At 37.2% G+C, this 18,443-nt stretch overlaps 1 protein-coding gene across 1 annotated transcript in view; it reads left to right on the top strand.

Annotated features, from left to right (window-relative positions):
- Positions 1-17,559, top strand: part of LOC122419486 (uncharacterized) — a 33,995-nt gene extending 16,436 nt beyond the window's left edge. The window contains exons 2-6 of the mRNA XM_043434097.1: positions 4,986-5,118; positions 7,298-7,440; positions 10,323-10,467; positions 12,993-13,107; positions 14,091-17,559. Coding sequence (XP_043290032.1) covers positions 4,986-5,118; positions 7,298-7,440; positions 10,323-10,467; positions 12,993-13,107; positions 14,091-14,210 — 656 coding nt within the window. The 3' untranslated portion in view covers positions 14,211-17,559. The remainder of the gene's footprint in view (positions 1-4,985; positions 5,119-7,297; positions 7,441-10,322; positions 10,468-12,992; positions 13,108-14,090) is intronic.
- Positions 17,560-18,443: the final 884 nt, after the last annotated feature.

Below are 18,443 nucleotides of genomic sequence, written 5' to 3'. Positions count from 1 at the left end.
GTGTGCCGATAATTCGACTATTCGCAACATTTCATCGAAATTCCACATTAAGGAGTTTCGGTACAGACGATACAGTGTTGCCATGCTAAACCGTGCTAAAAACATAAAAAATTTCAAAAAGTTCAGAATTTTGTAAAATTTGGTGAACATATTCTTTAGTGCCAAATTTGATAATACAAATTTTTATAGATTTTTCTTCTACACAGTTATCGAATAATTGATCACTAAGTTCACGTGTATAAGCAAAGCGTTTCCATATATATTTATAGGTATACATTCTGGGCATAAGAAATCCGCTTTAATGCGTAATTACTCGATAATTAAGTAGAAGAAAATTTTGAAAAAATTTATGTCTTCGCACTTGATGTTGAAGAACATTATCACCAAATTTGATAAATTTCTTAATATTTAGACTTCTGTACCGAAACTCCTTAAAGAGAAAACTCAAATACCGAGATTCGCGGTCAAGGTAGATCTTGCCCGAAGGATCGTATTTTATGGGTGTCTACATTCGGTCGATTTTTACTTCCTAATTAAAGATATTATCACTCTAAATTAATGACAGAGTTATTAATTCAAAATTGTAAATACATTTTTTCAACTTATTTTTTGGCGAATGAAATTACAAGCCGTTTATATAATCTTCTTTATATACTTAATTGTTATTGTCTACCTTTTCATAAACTTACTCATTCATTCGTTATATGAAAAGATAAACGATTTTTTATGTATAGTCTCTAATACCCCTGTGTATTTTTTGTTTATATTTAAACAGGTTAATGTAAATAATCAATAAGACGAACCCTTTAAAATTTGATATGCGTGTCAGTCGGTTATCTATTGAAACTCTGTGTAAATTTAAAGACTTTCCTAAGAAAATCGTATTTCGATACATGAATTATTCGGTATTTGAATTCTTCTGCCGATCTTCGAGCCACCAAAACAATGCGGATTATTTAAATGGAACCATTTTTTCCGGTTTCGAATAATTCGTAAACCGCTTCCGGGGAGGTTCGTACTCAGTTGGAGGACCTTATGGCTATGCGCACCAACGCGCGCTTTGATCGTTGAACCGGAGACAGTTTTTATGAATTTCTGAATGTACTCGTCGAGTAAAATCCAGTAAAAGAAACAATCACGAGCGTATTTTCCTCGGTTTTTCTTGGCCCTTGTGCAAATACGGTGGCTCACAGTACGTCAGGAAGTTGTAGCTGGGGCTAAAGCTCAGGCGGTCTCACAGAAACATGCTTACAGTTTAGAAATGGGATAGAAAAGCGAGGTCAAAACAATGGCGAAGGTTTCCACAAAAACCACGAATTTATGTACGCAGTGCCAAAAATAAATTGATCGATCTGTTGGTACGGTTTTATCGAAAATGAAAGATCGAGTAAACTCTCCGCACGAAATCCCGGAGAATGGTTAATAGTGTGAAAAATGTTGGCGTAGGCGTTCTGAACATTGCAACGTAAAACCAACGTCTGCAGTACAAACGAGGTAACGATGACGAATGAATCCCAATATTTAGATCGCTGTGTACAGATGATCTCCACGTGAATACAAATACACATATCCGCGTCCATATAGACAAACATGGTCGCAAATTTTGACAGTTCTCTAACCCTCGCCGCGGTGCTGAAACAAATATTCAATGCTTTTTTCCCGGTTCGCTTTTCCCACTTATAAAAAGCTTCAGGGCAAAAAATCCATTTTTTCAAATTTAATACGATTCGAACGGTTCTCGTTCATCGCAGTACTTACTTCTTATTTGTTCTGTCCTTTTCTCTTATCCTTCTAATTACTCAGCTACTGCTTGTTAGTAATAACGCTGAAGTTTGCAACGTTGCAGTCCAACGAAATGATCTGAAAAAGCTCTCCAATAATTCCAGTAATTCTCCAATTTTGTTTCATACCGAATTTGCAATTGTAGTTGTTCAACTTACACCAATGACTTCGTGAAATAAAAAATTCGTGAATTACAAATCTTTTTTTCGTTAATTTCATTAGACTCCAACGTTGCAAACTTCAGTTCGTATCGAGGTTCTCTTCATCGAAAGTTTTTACTTTTTACCACTCGTGAACTATGAAATTCATTGATTCACTCAATAAAAAAACATATTGGAATTCCAGACTCACTCTTGTGTGTTCTCGCCTTTCCCGTTTTCAATTCCACCGATTTTTCGATTTTTAGAGTAACTACATGAAAAAATAAAAACAGTTTGTCGAGGATTTCCTCTCAATTCCGGTCCAAAAAAAGCTATTCGCGATACATTCTATTAACCTTTCGGATCAATTGAACCAAAATAATCTGGTTCCAACATACTGCAGTACAATTAAAAAATTCATTTTTACGGAATTGAAATGCAATATCGAGGGTTGAATTACCGAATGGTTCGTTCTTCTCTTCCAGTTTTCACAATTAAAGTTGTAAGAATTCATACTATTTGAACGAAATATGATACCGCAGTTGTGTGCTCCTGGCAACACACACACACACACACATGTGAATACATGTGTACATTGTATACTTCGGTCGATTAATATTTTTTCTTTTTTTACCCGACTACGTACTACAATTTTTAATTGGTTTTTCAGTAATTTTTTAACGTCCTTCACTCTCGTGGATTCTTGTGCATTCATCTTTCTGTGCATGGCTTCTAAAATAAATTGAAGTAAAATCTGCATCAATTTGCACTGATGAAAATATAACCGGGTTCTATGCAAACTTCATTTACTGAAACCATAAAAATTGCAGTTTTCGATCGATTATCTATTAATGAAAACGTTCAGTTGTATGGTTGCTGTTCATGTACACATTTTTGTGAGCACGCACAATATACGTTATTTTTACGAAGTTGAACGTCGAGCAAGAGAGACGAACGATTTTTCAATTCGCTCGGATACCACGCCAAGACTTTTTCAGACTTTTTTTACACACGCCGCATCCATAAATACAAACACACATAGAGAAATATCTGGCAAGAGGAAACTCGTAATCCCTGTAAGCCATCTTGATCCTACAAAAAGAGGTTGTCCATCGTGGTTCAAATGGATAAAGTCTGTGACGGAAGGCTTGCCTCGACGTCCAGTAGTACTTCTCAACGTATCATCGGACCTTTCACATTATGTTTGGTCAAACAAGCTCCAACGCTTATATATAGAATTCTAAAAGTCTGGAAGAGCTGAATTTAAATTCCCTAACAAAAGAGCATCTCAGCTCGTGAATCTTAATATATAAAATTTATAATATTCATAGTAATCATAATAACGATAATTTGTGAAAATTTTTCCATTATTTGTACGCTTGTTTGAATGTACTACGCCCAGAATGTATTAACGAACTTTTTCAAAAATTTTCTGAATAATGAAAAAAATGTTGCAGAATTAATCTCACTTAAATATTCTAACATCGATTTTTTTATGACGTAATTTTTATATTCAATTGTGGCAAGATATTACAAAATGGAAAACGTTCAGAAACGATCGATTCGGTGTGGAAAGTTCATTGAAATGAAATATATACTCTTTGTTGTAAGTAGCCATAGAAAGCATTATGATATAATAATGAAAAAAGGTAGCACTCGCGTACGAGGTACGGTGGAAAAGCGAATTTATCAAAGAAAATGAATTTTCCATACAGGGTATAACTTTTTCAATATTCCTTCGAGTAATAAACTTTATTCGTGCTTGAGGAATGAAAAATTCTTGGTTACATACTCTTTATACTCAGCGTCATTTTACCTGCTGCACTATGCCGGATAGTTTTTCTGACCCAAAAAATACGAGAGCAAGAGAGAGGGAGGAGGGGGACGCGAAGAAGTTATTCGTCCGCGAGGGTGAGACGTAAAAGTCTTGAGCTTGATCCACGAGAGGAGGAAGATTCTTTTAGAGTAACAGGAGGCAAAAGATGGTTTGGCAATCTGAACACGTATAAGTTTTATACGGTAAGAGCTTTCCGATCAAAGGGGAATAACGGTAATCGGATTAGCCCGGAAATAAGATACGACCATCTTCGTGGCCCTAGCACGTTGACGATCTCGACCCCGCTTCAATCTTCAACTCACTTGTATACGTCACGGAATTTCTGTCCCACCTCCGAAGAATTTCTCTCACTTCGAGAAGATAACGAACTTATGAACTTTCGGCAGACACGAAGTCTGCCATACTTTTTCCGGCCTCTCCCTCGTGCCCAAATAGATTAGTCGAAAGTGCCACTTCCCAAGTGCAAACTAACCCTCCTTAATGACAGTGCTGCAGCCGTGACTGTCATCTCTGAACAAACTTTTCAAAAGCAAAAAACCTACATTGTTTTGCTCTATTATTTCACCAGCGTGTGATGACTTTCAGATTTTACCCTACCACATTAAGCACATACATCGTATTGAGATCAAACAAACAAAAACGATGAAAGCAAATCGATTTTCATCGGGAGTTCATGGAATACAAAAAACCTTGGCGCTTCCCCTTCGTTTCCATCATACTGAATCTTAATGAGCCTCCATCGACAAAACGAAGTCAGAATTAATTAATCCGCTACAAAAAAGTTCGTTGAAAGTAATCTGTAGTCTAATGAACCGAGTTAACAAAAAGTTTGAGAAGTAATACGATCTTTCTGTCATTAGCTTTTTCACTTAGAGCAGTTAATTATAAAAGTTAATCTTGTAAAAAATATCCTCAAATTTTCGATCGATGCAGCGAACTCCGAGCTTTCTCCAGTCCCATCACCGAACTGGAAAGGATTGGTGCTGCTTTTTGTGACGTAGTGCGTCTGATCCAGTAAACTCCACCAACGAAATACATTTTGCATTTTCCTCCGAACTGATTTTAATTTCAGTCCCTTACTCAAGCTCAACTCCATGACGACTATTCTTTTATTTATGTGTTTATATTTTATGCATATATACAGGATGTGGTATGCACACGGACGTGCAAAAGTTTAAGTTTGTATTGAATACAGTGTTTTTTGTTTCTTCTTCTGTTGGCTTTAGTGTTGGCGAGTTGCCGTGCCGAGGACTGCGGGCACGAGCATCTGGCACGTTGCGCTGGTCCACTCGGCAAAATCACCAACAACAACGAGCTGGGTTTCGTCACGACCAAGGAGGAGCTTGAAGCCCTTTGCCCGTGAGTTGCTACAATATTTTTCTTGACGTTACGTTAGTTCTGGCTCTAACTCGCCCCCCTCCCTCCTGCTTTCTTTCTTTCTTTCTCACCAACTTTATTTTTCCTACTTATTCTTGTAACTCTACGATCAAGAATTACGCATGAGTATACAATACATTCGTAAACAGCCGGCATGTAGAAACGCGTTCTATAAAGAGCCGGATAACTTTGATCGCACCCTCCTCGTCGTCCTGTGAAAAAAAGAGCCAGCAAGGTGATTTATCGTTTTCTAGCTTTTACGAACGTTCGCCTCCGAGTCCAACCGTTTTCCTTGGCTATCCTGAAAATTGAGACATAAATAATAGAATGAAGAACAAGACAGAAAAAGCGAAAGAAAAACCGTGGGCAAGAACAGTAAGACCATGAATTAGAGAACAAAACCGTTGAATTATTTGCAGCACTGAAAGCGGTCCCGCGCTCAAGCACATAAGACCAATTAATTGAACATCAATTGCTCACAAGCAAATGTCGTTTTATCGATTAAACTAATATCCCGACAAATCATTGGACTTTATATTCTGACACGTATTACGGTTTTCACTGTTCGAACAACTCCGATGTATTCCAAAAAGTTCGTACTCAATAAAAATCGTGTCAAATCTCACAATTACCGTCCGATTTTATTTAAAGTCGAGACTTCTCCACTTTTCGACGTTCATAAACTTTTAAGCAAAATGTCAAATGATTTGTCAAGAACTCCGCGTTGTTTCTGATATCAGCGAGTAGAGATGACGAGTTTTTGAGGTCGTTTTTCCGCTCGATAAAAGTCCAAGCCTGCTTGTAGACAAGTGTATCAAGTGCCCAATTATTTTCGTTGTCCCGTTGCTTCGATACTGAAAAACCAAAATCCCTTAAACTTCCAAAACAATTGAAACATATCACAGAAGCCTGAAAGAGGGCTAGGATAATTAGAGAAAAAAGGCGATCGAAATTGTTGTAAAAGAAAAAATTCTCGACTGTCTCGATTGTCGCGAGACCATCCGCGCCTCAAACCCTAGCCTCTTTGAAGTTGGCTAGTTTATCCAACGACTTCCGGTTGCTGGTTCTCGTCTAAAACCCGCCCTTGTTCTCGGTCTCTCATCGTTCCTGCGTCGAGCATGTGCGGCTTCGGTATATACGTGTTTCCGTTGAGACTCTGCCCTGGAATCCACGAGCCACGTTGGCCAGTAGCTTCTTGTTACAACTTTGGCCATCTTCTCTCATTATGCGGGGTGAAGAGGGCCGGAGAAAAGATAGCGCAGGATAAACTAAGGAAGCGGAAAAGGGAAAACTGCTTTGGATGTAGTCGAACATGTCTCCGAGATTCACAGCGAGCACTCGGAACTTGAGCAAGTTTTCACTCGAAGCAACCATTTGACGATCTCGAGAACGGCTGAGGCTCGGCGTCATATATTTATATCGCAAATGCCTACATATTTGTATATAAACGTTTGTACGCATGGATTTAATATATTTAGTGAAGAGAATATATGATTTGATGTTCATAATGTTCCGTAGATATTCAAAGAACCTGTTCTCGCGCCATTGTTACACATCTTGAAAGCTTCGTGATTGCCGCCGTATTACATATCTCTCGTTTCATTTCGATAAAGTAAAACTTTCAAATTATGCAGACGAAACTGTGCTAAGTTTTCGAGGATGGTACAGCTCTTCCATTATCCCCATTATATAATGGCTAGTGTTCTTGATACACAATTGCAATAGTGTTAAATGAACGAGGATTTTTAGTGAAAGTTATTATTGTGTAGATATTTCACTCATTCGTACGTGGATTGTCAGTTTTTTCAACGACAGGGCTCTCTTGGAATACAGTCCCCTTTCAAAGGGCTTCGTTAATAAATCTTCAGCTTTTTTTCCTTCCTCTTAAACCCATAACTGTATATGCACGTATCTCCGTCTCGCTCTCTCGTACAGATACGGAAGAGCTTTACGAAAATATTGAAATCCAGATTTGAAATTTAAATGCCTTTTCCCCCCTGATATATTCTCGAGTTTTCTTTGCCAAGAATTTCTGGAACACACTTTTTCACCCCAACTGTATACTTGTATACGCACGTATGAAAAGACATACTCACTCACGTGCACAGACAAACATACATTTTTATTTTTTTTTTCACATAGAATATTTTTTCTGTTGCAGACAACTGGAGGATGGTATGACGTGCATTAAAAAATATACACTCACGTGCATGGAGGGCGAGCAGAGAGAAAATTTCAACTCGCTGTATAATGGAGTCAATATGGCGATAATGGAACTGTGTCAAGACAGTCCGTACCAGGATGGTGAGTTTAAAACTTCGTATGGTTCATTATTTTTATTGTTTCTTGTGTTTTCATTGTTTTTCAAGTTCTTCACGATTCGACGTGTGTATTTGGCCGATTTTTCTTATTCTATAATTATACATGGATACGGATAACAGGCGTAGGAATATACGAATAATTTATCGGTGAATTCGGAAGTTTCGTTAAGCACGCAGGGGATACAAAGGTCAAAGCTGTTGAGAACGCCGATATTCCTGGAGCTGATCGTTTTATTCCGGTAATCTGAAGAGTGCCGAATGCATTATTAAATTGGTGAAAGCTTTCGGTAGCACTTACCGGTGTATAAAGCTTACGTGTCGAAAGTACGAAGAAATAAATTTTACAAAAAAGCAATCGACACCTGTCCGTTCCGTAACTGTCCGTTTTTTTTTTTTTTTATAAACTAATGCAGAATTATTCATCTCATTTCGAAACAGCAAAACGATGTTGCTCCCATTTTTAGTCGGCCTACTTGAAAGATATGCGAAAAGGCGGAAATAACAACAAACTATTGGCCTTTGTTTTTGCCTGAGAGTTCTCAGACGAGCTTCTGAGTCCTATACACCATTGATTTTCGAAAAAATGAGTTTTGCAAATTGGATACAAGACTTTTATCACGAAGAATTTTACCCAAACTAAATTTATGCTTGAACGCTGCCAGGCTCGAATGAATAGACGGAGGAAGGTTGACAGCTCTTGACTAACTCACGATGACATCGAGACGCTCGAATGTAACATCTGTGCCCTTTGTTATTTACTGCATTGGGTCCCTCATTGCCGTGTTTCAAAACGTCGAAATGACAAGTTATTAGAAAACTTACATTTCGTTTCTATTCTGGTGATTCAGTTTTATATTTAAAATTTCATAAGTTTTTTCGATGAAGATTTTTTGGCAAAATTACATAAAAGTGACGAACTAGTGTCCGGTCGCAATGGTGACAATGTTGCAGTTCTAAAATAAATTCTCTTCTACCATTCGCTTTGTATAGAAATAATTTATTTGATGCGCGCATTAATAGCACAGATTGAGGTACGCAGATCATAGTAACACGGTAATCGGGACAGTAGAAATTTTCAGAATAATTCGATAATTACTGGACGCTTGCAGGCATTTTTAAAATTAAATTAGAAATCTCTTGAGAATGTGATCCACGCTCATTTTGTTCTGCTGGTGTATATTATAGAATTATGGAATTATAGAATTATTATGATATATTATAGGATTATGGGGAGGATGAAGAATCAATTTTGCATTGAAACGGTATGATGGTCGCTTATATGTGAAACGGCGTGTTATCGGTGAATGATTATTACATCGTTGTGGAATGATTGAACCGTCGATGCATCGAATCAAATCTCGATGGTAAACTCACCTCCAGTTATTTTTGAGGGATAAAATTGTAACATCATTTGAGTGACATTAACGATATAGACCATCCTGAAGGTTGATTTATTATTACAGGATCATTTTCAATAACTGCATGAAATATTGTATTTCGAGCGAACGCTGAAGTTTGCACCGTTGGATTCCAACGAATTGAATGAAAAAAAAAAAAAAAAAAAACAATTTTTAATTCTCGATTTTGTTTCCCCATAATTTGCAATTCGTAGGTTTTCGACCTACAACCTGAAATTTGTTTGAAAAAACCACTAAACATCGAAACGAACAATGTAAGCTTCTAATAAAGCAACCTCTGAAGGGTATTAATACTTGATATGAGATTATGAAGTTTCATCCGAAACTCTGACTCGCTCTCCAATTTTTTGAAGCTTTTCATTTCGTGATGTCGTTATCCTGGCGGTTTAACGACGTGGCTATTTTCTGCAACCGACTCGATTTTGTGAATGTTTTTAAACTCTGGTTTGACCACACATGAACGAAAACTGTACATGAATGTGTAACTTGGTGTGCGGATTTTTGGCTCAGATTCGTAGCAATTGGTTTAGCACGGTAAAAGTTACACATACGATGAAATTGATTTGTGTAGGTTAAACAAACATGAAATTGGGAGAATCGCCAATATTATAACGATGCTTAAATATCAAAGTTCGCTATGATAATCTGTACCAAAGCGTCTCTTTCGGGATCCTAGCATTGGAATTAAGGTGTTGGAATCATTGGTCATACGGAGAAAACGAGGCTGAAAATTCGAGAGGAAAATACTAGAAATATCTCGGGGACCGTATATCCGTACTGGATTGCAGCATTAATTCGAACAGCAGTAACAAGAATTGTTCTATCCACCATAGTAAAAAAAACCAATACCCATACCTTTTATTCAAAAGACTCAAAAAATGTTTTTCTCTATAAGCATATAGTAAAAAATGTTTTCAGTCACTTGTGAAATTTTTATATTGTAAAGTATGCTCGGGCAACCCTGAAAACAAACTGTATGCATGGTAAAATGTCAAACGTATTCGGTGTATATTTTTGTATTTATCATAGAACTTACTATGCTGACAGTCAAAATTTGTGATTTACCATACATTTCCACTTATCAGTAAGTGTTAGTCTGACATGATGAAAAACACTCGAAAAGAAAACGAAATATAGTTCGCACGTACAGCACTTTTTGCTATCCACAAAGCTGTTCAGAGTTCAAGGGTCGAAAAATAGGAAAATTCAAAAAATGCTATGCTGTTTGTAATCGGTGGCTAAATAATTTAAAATTTCTTGAAAAATAATATATTCCTCACTATACAAAACGAATCCGGTTTCTCCGTGCAGCCGTTTAGAACGATACTGGAGATTACATCGTCCGAATGCAAACGAATTGATTTTTGGACATCATTACGGCGAGGGGGGGGACACAAACGATGCAATGTCACGAAAATTGAAATGGATCCCATGATTTTTGTTCCAGAGTTTCTGAAGCACGCACCCTGCATGCAGAAAGTTCAGGCCGAATACGAAATCTGTTCGAAGCGGTATGTGCAAGCGGCTTTTGCTATCGAGAGAAGAAATCAGACGAGCGTGAAAGCGAACGAGCCGCTCAAAGGAATTTGCTGGTAAGGAGCGATTTTCGAACGTTATTTTTGTATCTGATTCGAGTTTTATTGAATTTGTTTATCCACGAATTGTTATCGATGTTTGAAAGAATTTCTCCGAATACACGGAATAATAGATTTTCTGTAAGCTACCATTTCGTATCGTGAATTTGTCCATGACATAACAATAATTTCGCTACGTAAAGTCGCTTCAAACTCTTTCGAACGCTCTACTTACGCGCTTCGTTAACATGCTCCGTTGAAAAATGCAATGCATAAACCTTCTCGTCCACCAATGGCAGCTGGCTCGTGTTCGGTCTCAACACGTGTTGACTAGCCCTGGTCAGAAAAAATGCTAGAGCGTACGCGCGATAATCCTCGAGCCGAGAATCCTTCCGAACCGACCCTCATAAAAATCGCGCCTACGCAGCATCTTATTAAGTTTTATAATTTTTACCCATTTCAATTTGTCATTTAAGCATTACCTTTGAAGCCGAAACACATTTTTCTACGGTAAGTCGCGACCATTTGGTCCGGCTTACAAGAGTCTATCTTTGTCTAATCATTTAGCGGATTTTTCCAAGTTTTTTCCCATATTTTCATGTTAAAGATTTGTCAAGACTAGTTTTAAGATTAAAATAAATTTTAGAAGGTTGTAATAAACAGCCCGATTTCATTTATTAAACAAATTTCCTACACCCCGTTAAGTCGTGCTGTAGGCGTTCGCGTAATCGATCGCGAACAGCTCGTATAGTTTGTTGAATAAATGTCTGCGTATTAAAGTTTCTGCCGTCACCAAAATTTAATTACAGGCTGATTATTTTCGAGCTCAAGACGCATTTTAAAATTTTTCCTATCTGACCTTAAACCATTAACGTGAGTATAAACCTTGTCAAAAGAGTCAAAAACAGGCTCTTGAAATAGATAGCACGGGGTAGTAAAATTTGAAACATTTCACCGTTTAAACTCAAGATACCTCTAATGCAGAAACAAACAATCCAAAAACATCAGTTTGCGCTATTCGTTAAGCAACTCGGAACTCGCACCCCTTGACTGCCCGTGCTTTATGCAGCGTTGGTAGTACTCCAGAGCTGCTGGTCTTCGCGATATCTTTGTTTCGGCTCGGAATAATTTTTTGCAAAATTTTACCAGGGCCCCTTATATACAGTTATAAAAAGTCATATTCATCCCTTTCCTTCCGCACGCCCAATCTCGTACAGTTCGTATCGCCTATCCACCGGACCAAAAAGCCCCTTTCTGCCTCTCCCTCCCGCTCGCCCTTACGGTCCACCACCGTCTCTTCCCCGTTCGGCCAGAACGAGAGTTCAAAAGCTGCAGTAGACCGTGGCACAGATAGGCTAATGACGTTACGTTCCCGGCTAGAATCGACCGACGCGAATTTTCCGTCTCCGTCTCTCTTTTATGCCATTCTCTTCGTCCATTTTGTTCGCCGGATTTAGCGCTCACCGAGAAACGAGAATACGATGGATAGATTCAATCCAACCGGATAAAAAGGCGTACTGCGCCCATTATTTCACGTGCTGAATTCCCTTGTTTGCGACCTTTACGTTCCGAGCACGATAAATGAATTAAGGTGTGTAGGGATATTGTACACGTATTTGTATCGGGCCATCATTAAAATTCCCCGCAGAAGGGTGAACACTCGATTAATGGTATTGGAAAAGATAATACCCATCCATATCTCTTTTTTGCTCTCTTGGTCTCACCCCAATTTTCTCCGATTACTCGATATGCCTCTCAGTCATTCTCAGTCGTTGGTAAAAAAAAACGACAAAATATATCGGTGAATTTCCGATCGATGTTTCAATTTCAGGGTTATGTATTAATGCTTTCCCGCGACGGTACAAACGTGCTCAACGGCTACTGCGATAATAGAATTTTTTATTGGAAAAAACCATTTTTTCGATATTTCAATCAAATTTATTCGAAAATAAATGAATTTTTCTATCTTTCGTGCATGGATACGTGCTTATGCGTTCGACGAACGTGTGTGAGAGTACAGTTGAAGCTTTGAAATATAGTTTCCTTCTGATAAATAAACTCAAACATTTCGAAATTGTTTTTTCCGATCGATTAGAAATCGAACGTGTCCGGTGCACAACAAAAACAATCATTCAGGCTAGAAGAACTGCGTCAAATACTTTAACGCTAGTGTCACGAGAGCGCTACTCAGTCGTGGAAAAATTTGATGCGCAATAGACTCATGCAGATGCGTTATGCAACTCAATTATCTTTAAGTGTCACAAGAATTCTACGCACGTAGACGCATCGTATGAACCAATAAATAGATCTCAAAACGTTGTCAAGTGTGCGCTCCGAAAGAGGCAGCCTGTCAGCTAGAGCAAGACCAAAGCGCGTCACAAAAGCAAAGAAAAATCTTCGGGAATAGTGAAAGAGCGAAATATCGAAAGTTCCGGCTGAACTCGCATCAACGAGGCCGATAAAAAAAAATAAAAATAAAAACTAGAATTTTCATTTGAAAAGGAACAAAGCGATCCATCATTTTTGTAACGTTTATGTTTCAGTGCTTTTCAAGAATACCTCGACTGTTCACACAACACTGTGCTCCGAAAATGCGGCAAAGAAACTGCTGAGTTCACTAAAGACTTCCTCGACAAAATGTCCAATTCTCTCATGAAGGTTAGTTCCGCAAATTTGAATAATTAGACCTAGGAAATCACTCCGCACTTCCGGTCATACATCATTCGAACCTTCGTATGTAAATTATGGGCAAACATCTACGAATTTTTCAGTCTTTTCACAACCTTCTTGCGTCCATGCATCAATCAAATTTATACTCCAGTAATAAACTTAGCAAATAATTAGAGCGTTGAAGACACTACAATTTTAAGTTTTTTTTTAAAGTTTGCTCGGGAATGTTTTATTCAAATAATACCAGAAAATACATAGTCAGACAGAGCTGTGTCACATCGCTTGATGAGAAATTTTTACATCCCTGTCAGCTTAATACGAGATTCAAAGTAATCCTGTAAAACACACGGAAAAATCTTTGAAGTTTCATCATGACGAAGTTATTTTGCGAAATGACGAAAGTTTCCAATCAAATTTGAAATTGCGAATCTTTCATGGCTATGAACATAAAAAAAAACATTGGCAATGTCGTACAATTTCTCAATATTCCTGAAATTGGAGAAAATAAAAGTCTATTGCTCTCGTCACGCAGAACATTCGCTGCGTTTTATTAGAAGCAGACCGAGGCATCAGCAGAACTTGGCTTGTTCAACGGTTAAATCTGAATTTGGGATAAAAATCGGAATTGGGTTTACAGCAAAGCATCGAGGATTTGCGCTACTCGAAAGGCCAAGAATCCAGTTTTATTATTGCGGTCGTCCGGCTTATTAATTTCATCTGAATAAATTAAAACTTATTTAATTCTGATTCTGTTGAAGTCGATTGTAATGTAAACGCGTTAGTCTCATGTCGAATTCAGTTTCCTAATTTTTTGCAGTTTTGTACTTTATTATTTCCAATTTAACTACATTTGGAGAAAGTATTTTCGATTTATGATTTGGTTGGAAAGATGAAACAGGTTATGGATTACAAAAAAATATTTCATTTCCTCCATGTTTACTGACTTTTGTTTCATTTTAAATTTGCCGTAGATGCACTGCGAGCCTTACACTCACGGGGAATGTGACCTGGGTTCGGGAAGCGAGAGTGTGAGGGTCCAGACAGTACTCATACCGCTGGCTCTCGTCTATCTTGCTAGATACTTTACGTAAAAAAACAATTGGGCCTCGATCGTGTAGATCGAACACAAAATATATGTATATATCTATGCGAACGTATATACTGCTAGAACGAGATGAAGAAAAAAGTGTTCACCGGCTGCGCGTGAAATGCCAAGGAACTAGGTGGCCACCGGAAGCGCAACAGTGCCTTTTCCTTTTTCCGTCTTTGTCGAGTGTGACGAGGTCGACGCCCGGAGCGTTAATCTCGCATTTTAGGTATATTATTTTCTCCAAATCACGACCGCCACATTACGTAGAGAATCTTCGAGCGGAGACGGCATACCACTTCACGAAAAGCAGAAGAAAGAAAAGTTTAGGGGAAATGAATGCAAAGAGTCGAGCTGACAGCGTTGAAGTCGTGGGAATCGATTTCACGTTGATTCTTTTTTCCGGATAAGTGGGCCGCACAGGAGATGATGAGTGATCGTAGCAGTGCATCCATCGATTCGTCCGAAGAATTTGTCCGGAAGAGAGAACGTGAGGTGGGAAAAAATGGTTAATTTAAGACAATCGTTTTTCCCAATAAAACTTGAATGAATTGATTTTTTTTAAAATCGATTCGACAATTCCGCCAAAGCTCGAAGTATATAGATATTTGAAAGTAGATAGGAATATCTTACGAGGCTGTGGAGTAGTTTCGAGACATTGAAAAACTATTACGCGACTGAATATTGTTTTTTATGCTCATTTTCCTTCTGTTGTTTTTCATCACACATCACCCATGATAGCAGCATCGAAGAAAAATAAAACTATGCACTATTTATTTCCACATCCTCTACCTCCGTACAGCATCTTATGTGCAATTTTCATTAGACATTTTCCCTCGCAACAATCATTATTAGTATGGGTTTCCAATCGTCTGACTCTCTTTCGTGTGCAGAAGAATAATTCAACGAATGGATGAATTGTCGTCGTGTATGGATGTACGAATGAACGCATCGTCATTTTAAGTAGTTTACTCTCATATCTCGCTAATCGGCTGTGAATTCGTTCACGCATCAATAATTTTTTTCTCATCAATTAGTTTGTCAAAGAGTGGAAGCTGTGTGAAAAATAGAGTGGGATAGAGGGAGAGAGAGAGAGACGAACGAAAATTCATTAGTAAACTGCATTGTAAATAAAGATTCTAACGATCAATCTAATATTATTATAATTACCGAGAAAAAATATAATTTAATGTTAGTTGGTGAGAAAAATCCATGGTTTGAAAGGAAACAGCAAGGCGTTTCTATACTTTATTGAAATTTTAATTAATCGAATCAACCTTAACATGGCTTTTTGCATAAATTTCCATTAACAAGTTTGTTAATAAAACTTCCGATACTTCGTTATGAGATAACGATTTTATTAGAAGTTTGGCATATGCTTCAGAAAATTATGGAGGGTATCACGGAAAAAACACAGAATTATTAAAAGTCCATAAAAATTGTCAACAGATTTATTTCGAATACATCCGTTCGCTAAACTTCGTCATGACGCTGAGGTTTGCAACGTTGGCGTCCAACGAAATGATCTAAAAAAGTTTCAAATAATTCCAGTAAATCTCCAATTTTGTTTCCTGCTGAATTTGTAATTCGTAGTTTTTCAACCTGCACCGATACTTCGTAAAATAAATAATTGGCGAATTAAAAATCTTTTTTTTTTTTTTTTGCAATTTCAATGCATTCAATGCAAAATGCACCGTTGCAAACTTCAGCGTCGTACTTTGCCGAGGTTCATAAAGATAAGTAAAAATGAAAAAAGCAAAGTATTCCTTACTAGGTTAATAATTAATTTTTTACTTTAATCAAATTTATTATCATCGTCATCATTATTATTATGATTAATATAATTTTTATCATCAATATTATTATCTTTAGATATCCAAAATCACAAGCATTTCAACGACACATTTTTATTCGACCGCAAAGTATTTGGAAATTTAACGAAATGTCTTGGCTGAAACTGTATACATTGAGCGCCTTTTAAAAACCAGTATATCCAAAATGTATACAATTCATGACGAACGAAACTAAATATGTGTATATAATATATTATAGAGATAATGTAGTTACGTTTTGACGTGGTCTCGAAAGATGTTCGTCTAATGAGCGTTTGTTACTTCACCATGCGCAAACAGAAGTAAAGTATTATTGTGTACCGAACGAAAAAACATCGTCAATACCTCCGATTCGTATTAACATTATAGTAGCCTCGCTGAGCGATGAGTGATGGAAGGAGTAAAAATAATTCTCGGTGTTATATCTTGCGGGGGTCCCACAAGAAGTGGCCCGAACCTTCGGTTTCAAGGGTCGAATTTGTCAAATTAAGCAATTTCCCTTAGCAGGGAAACTGATTGAAAAAAATGATCGCTTGACAGCCTCTCGTTAAAATTTTTCGAATCAAGCTCGAAATCAACGGAAAAGGATTTTCAGAAAAACAGTTTTGGTATGGTGATTGCAGTAATGGTTATCCACAATACCCCAATAGTTGCACCGACTTAGATGAATAACAATTAATAAAAATGTAACGATCCTGCAGGCAATTCGTTTGTGTTCATTAATAAATAATAAAACTTACAGAAAGACTTTTTAGACGTAGCATATTGCTAATACACTGCCACGAATACCAAAAATGCATTTCTCGAGCTTGCATGTTTTCATACGTCGAGCATCGTTTAAATTATTATTATTCTTTTTTTAATAGCGCCAGATATATACAGAAATATGTACACGTATACACATCGAAATATTTTTACTCCGAAACCCATCTTCAGAGTACGTGCGATCGGAAATATAATGGATAATCGTGGCATGCTCACTGTACAATTCTTCGAAAGCAAAGCGACGAAACTTTTCCGTGGAAATCGAAAAAAAAAAGACAGGAATTATATACAACAATATATACTTGTCACGCAGAAATTCAAGTACATAATTTGACTTGTTCATTTGAAAACATTGCAATTAAAAAGTGGTCTGAGGCGAAAAAATCTGATGTTCATATTTTATGTCTATTTTGCGTACTTTATTTGCTTGGGGAATTGAACGTATCGGCGAGCAGAGAGTTTTAACTATGCAACGAATTTGTTAGGAGTATGCAATGGATGAAAATTCGTCAGTATTTTGTGTGTAAATGTTTGAATTTGCGAGAAGTCGAAAAAATATGGGTAAATACGAAACTATTGAAAAACGAAATATTTATTTGTACAATAATAGTGAATAAATCATTGTAAATACACCATGAAAAAGGGCACGCAGAACAAGAGTTTGAACATTGTAAAAATTTAAAAAGCTCTCGCTGTTTTGTGTAATAATGTAAATTCATCCAAAACAATTTACAATAAAACCATTATTTTCATTTACATCTGAGACATGTACGAATTTTTTCATTACTTACCTGCTACGATCAAAGGACAGCATTAGGAATTCACTCCAAGGGATTATAAGTCCTGTTCGATATTTGCGCTTGAAAGCAAGTCTTGGTAAGAAGTATCGAAAGTCGAAGGAATTCTCCCTTGGAAATCTCAAACTTCAAACTTCAGTCTCCCTGTTTTTCTGTACAAAAACTAAGTAAAATGAATATTAAAAAAAAAACTTGAAAAAAATTCGTGTAATCAGTATTTTTTCACGTCTAATTAGGGTAGACCCTTTAAAAATCCTTTCTATCTCTTTTTCCGCTGCTCGACTCACATCAGTAAAAAAAATTTCCTTGCTTTGGTGCCATTCCGAAGTTGACGGCACACTCATTTTTTCAAGCCTGAAAAGACATTCCATTTCTTGGTGGTTTGATGATTTTTTCTCACCAATATGAATGTGCAAGAGGCATCTACAAGTTGAGCTTCAAAGGATTTTCCGACTTGAATATTTAAGGCTATGAGTCTCAAATATCCATCAATATCATACTGCGATGGAACTATATTATCAAGAAACGGTGGTAGTGACTCGACGCCAATTATTTCGGATTGACATATTATTCAAAGGCGTACGAAGACAGAAAAGGAGATGTTTAAAAAAAAAAACAGAGAAGGACAAGACGAAAAGGCATAAAGCAATCTATACAGGCGAGGTTCGTCAGATGGCTTCTCTGCATTTGATTAGTTCTCTATCAGTACCATAACTATGTTAATCTCTTCATTCAATTCGCCATTGTCCTAGCCTGGATGATGCGGAATACCGCCCGATTCTGTGGGTACTAATTAATTAATAAACGACCGGCTTCGCCTCAGATTTCGTCTTCCATCCTAAA

Source organism: Venturia canescens, chromosome 1, assembly GCF_019457755.1.
Source record: "Venturia canescens isolate UGA chromosome 1, ASM1945775v1, whole genome shotgun sequence".
NCBI classification, from domain to species: Eukaryota; Metazoa; Arthropoda; class Insecta; order Hymenoptera; family Ichneumonidae; genus Venturia; species Venturia canescens.
The sequence above is the reverse complement of the archived record's forward strand: the minus strand, read 5'-3'. Positions and strand labels throughout refer to the sequence as shown.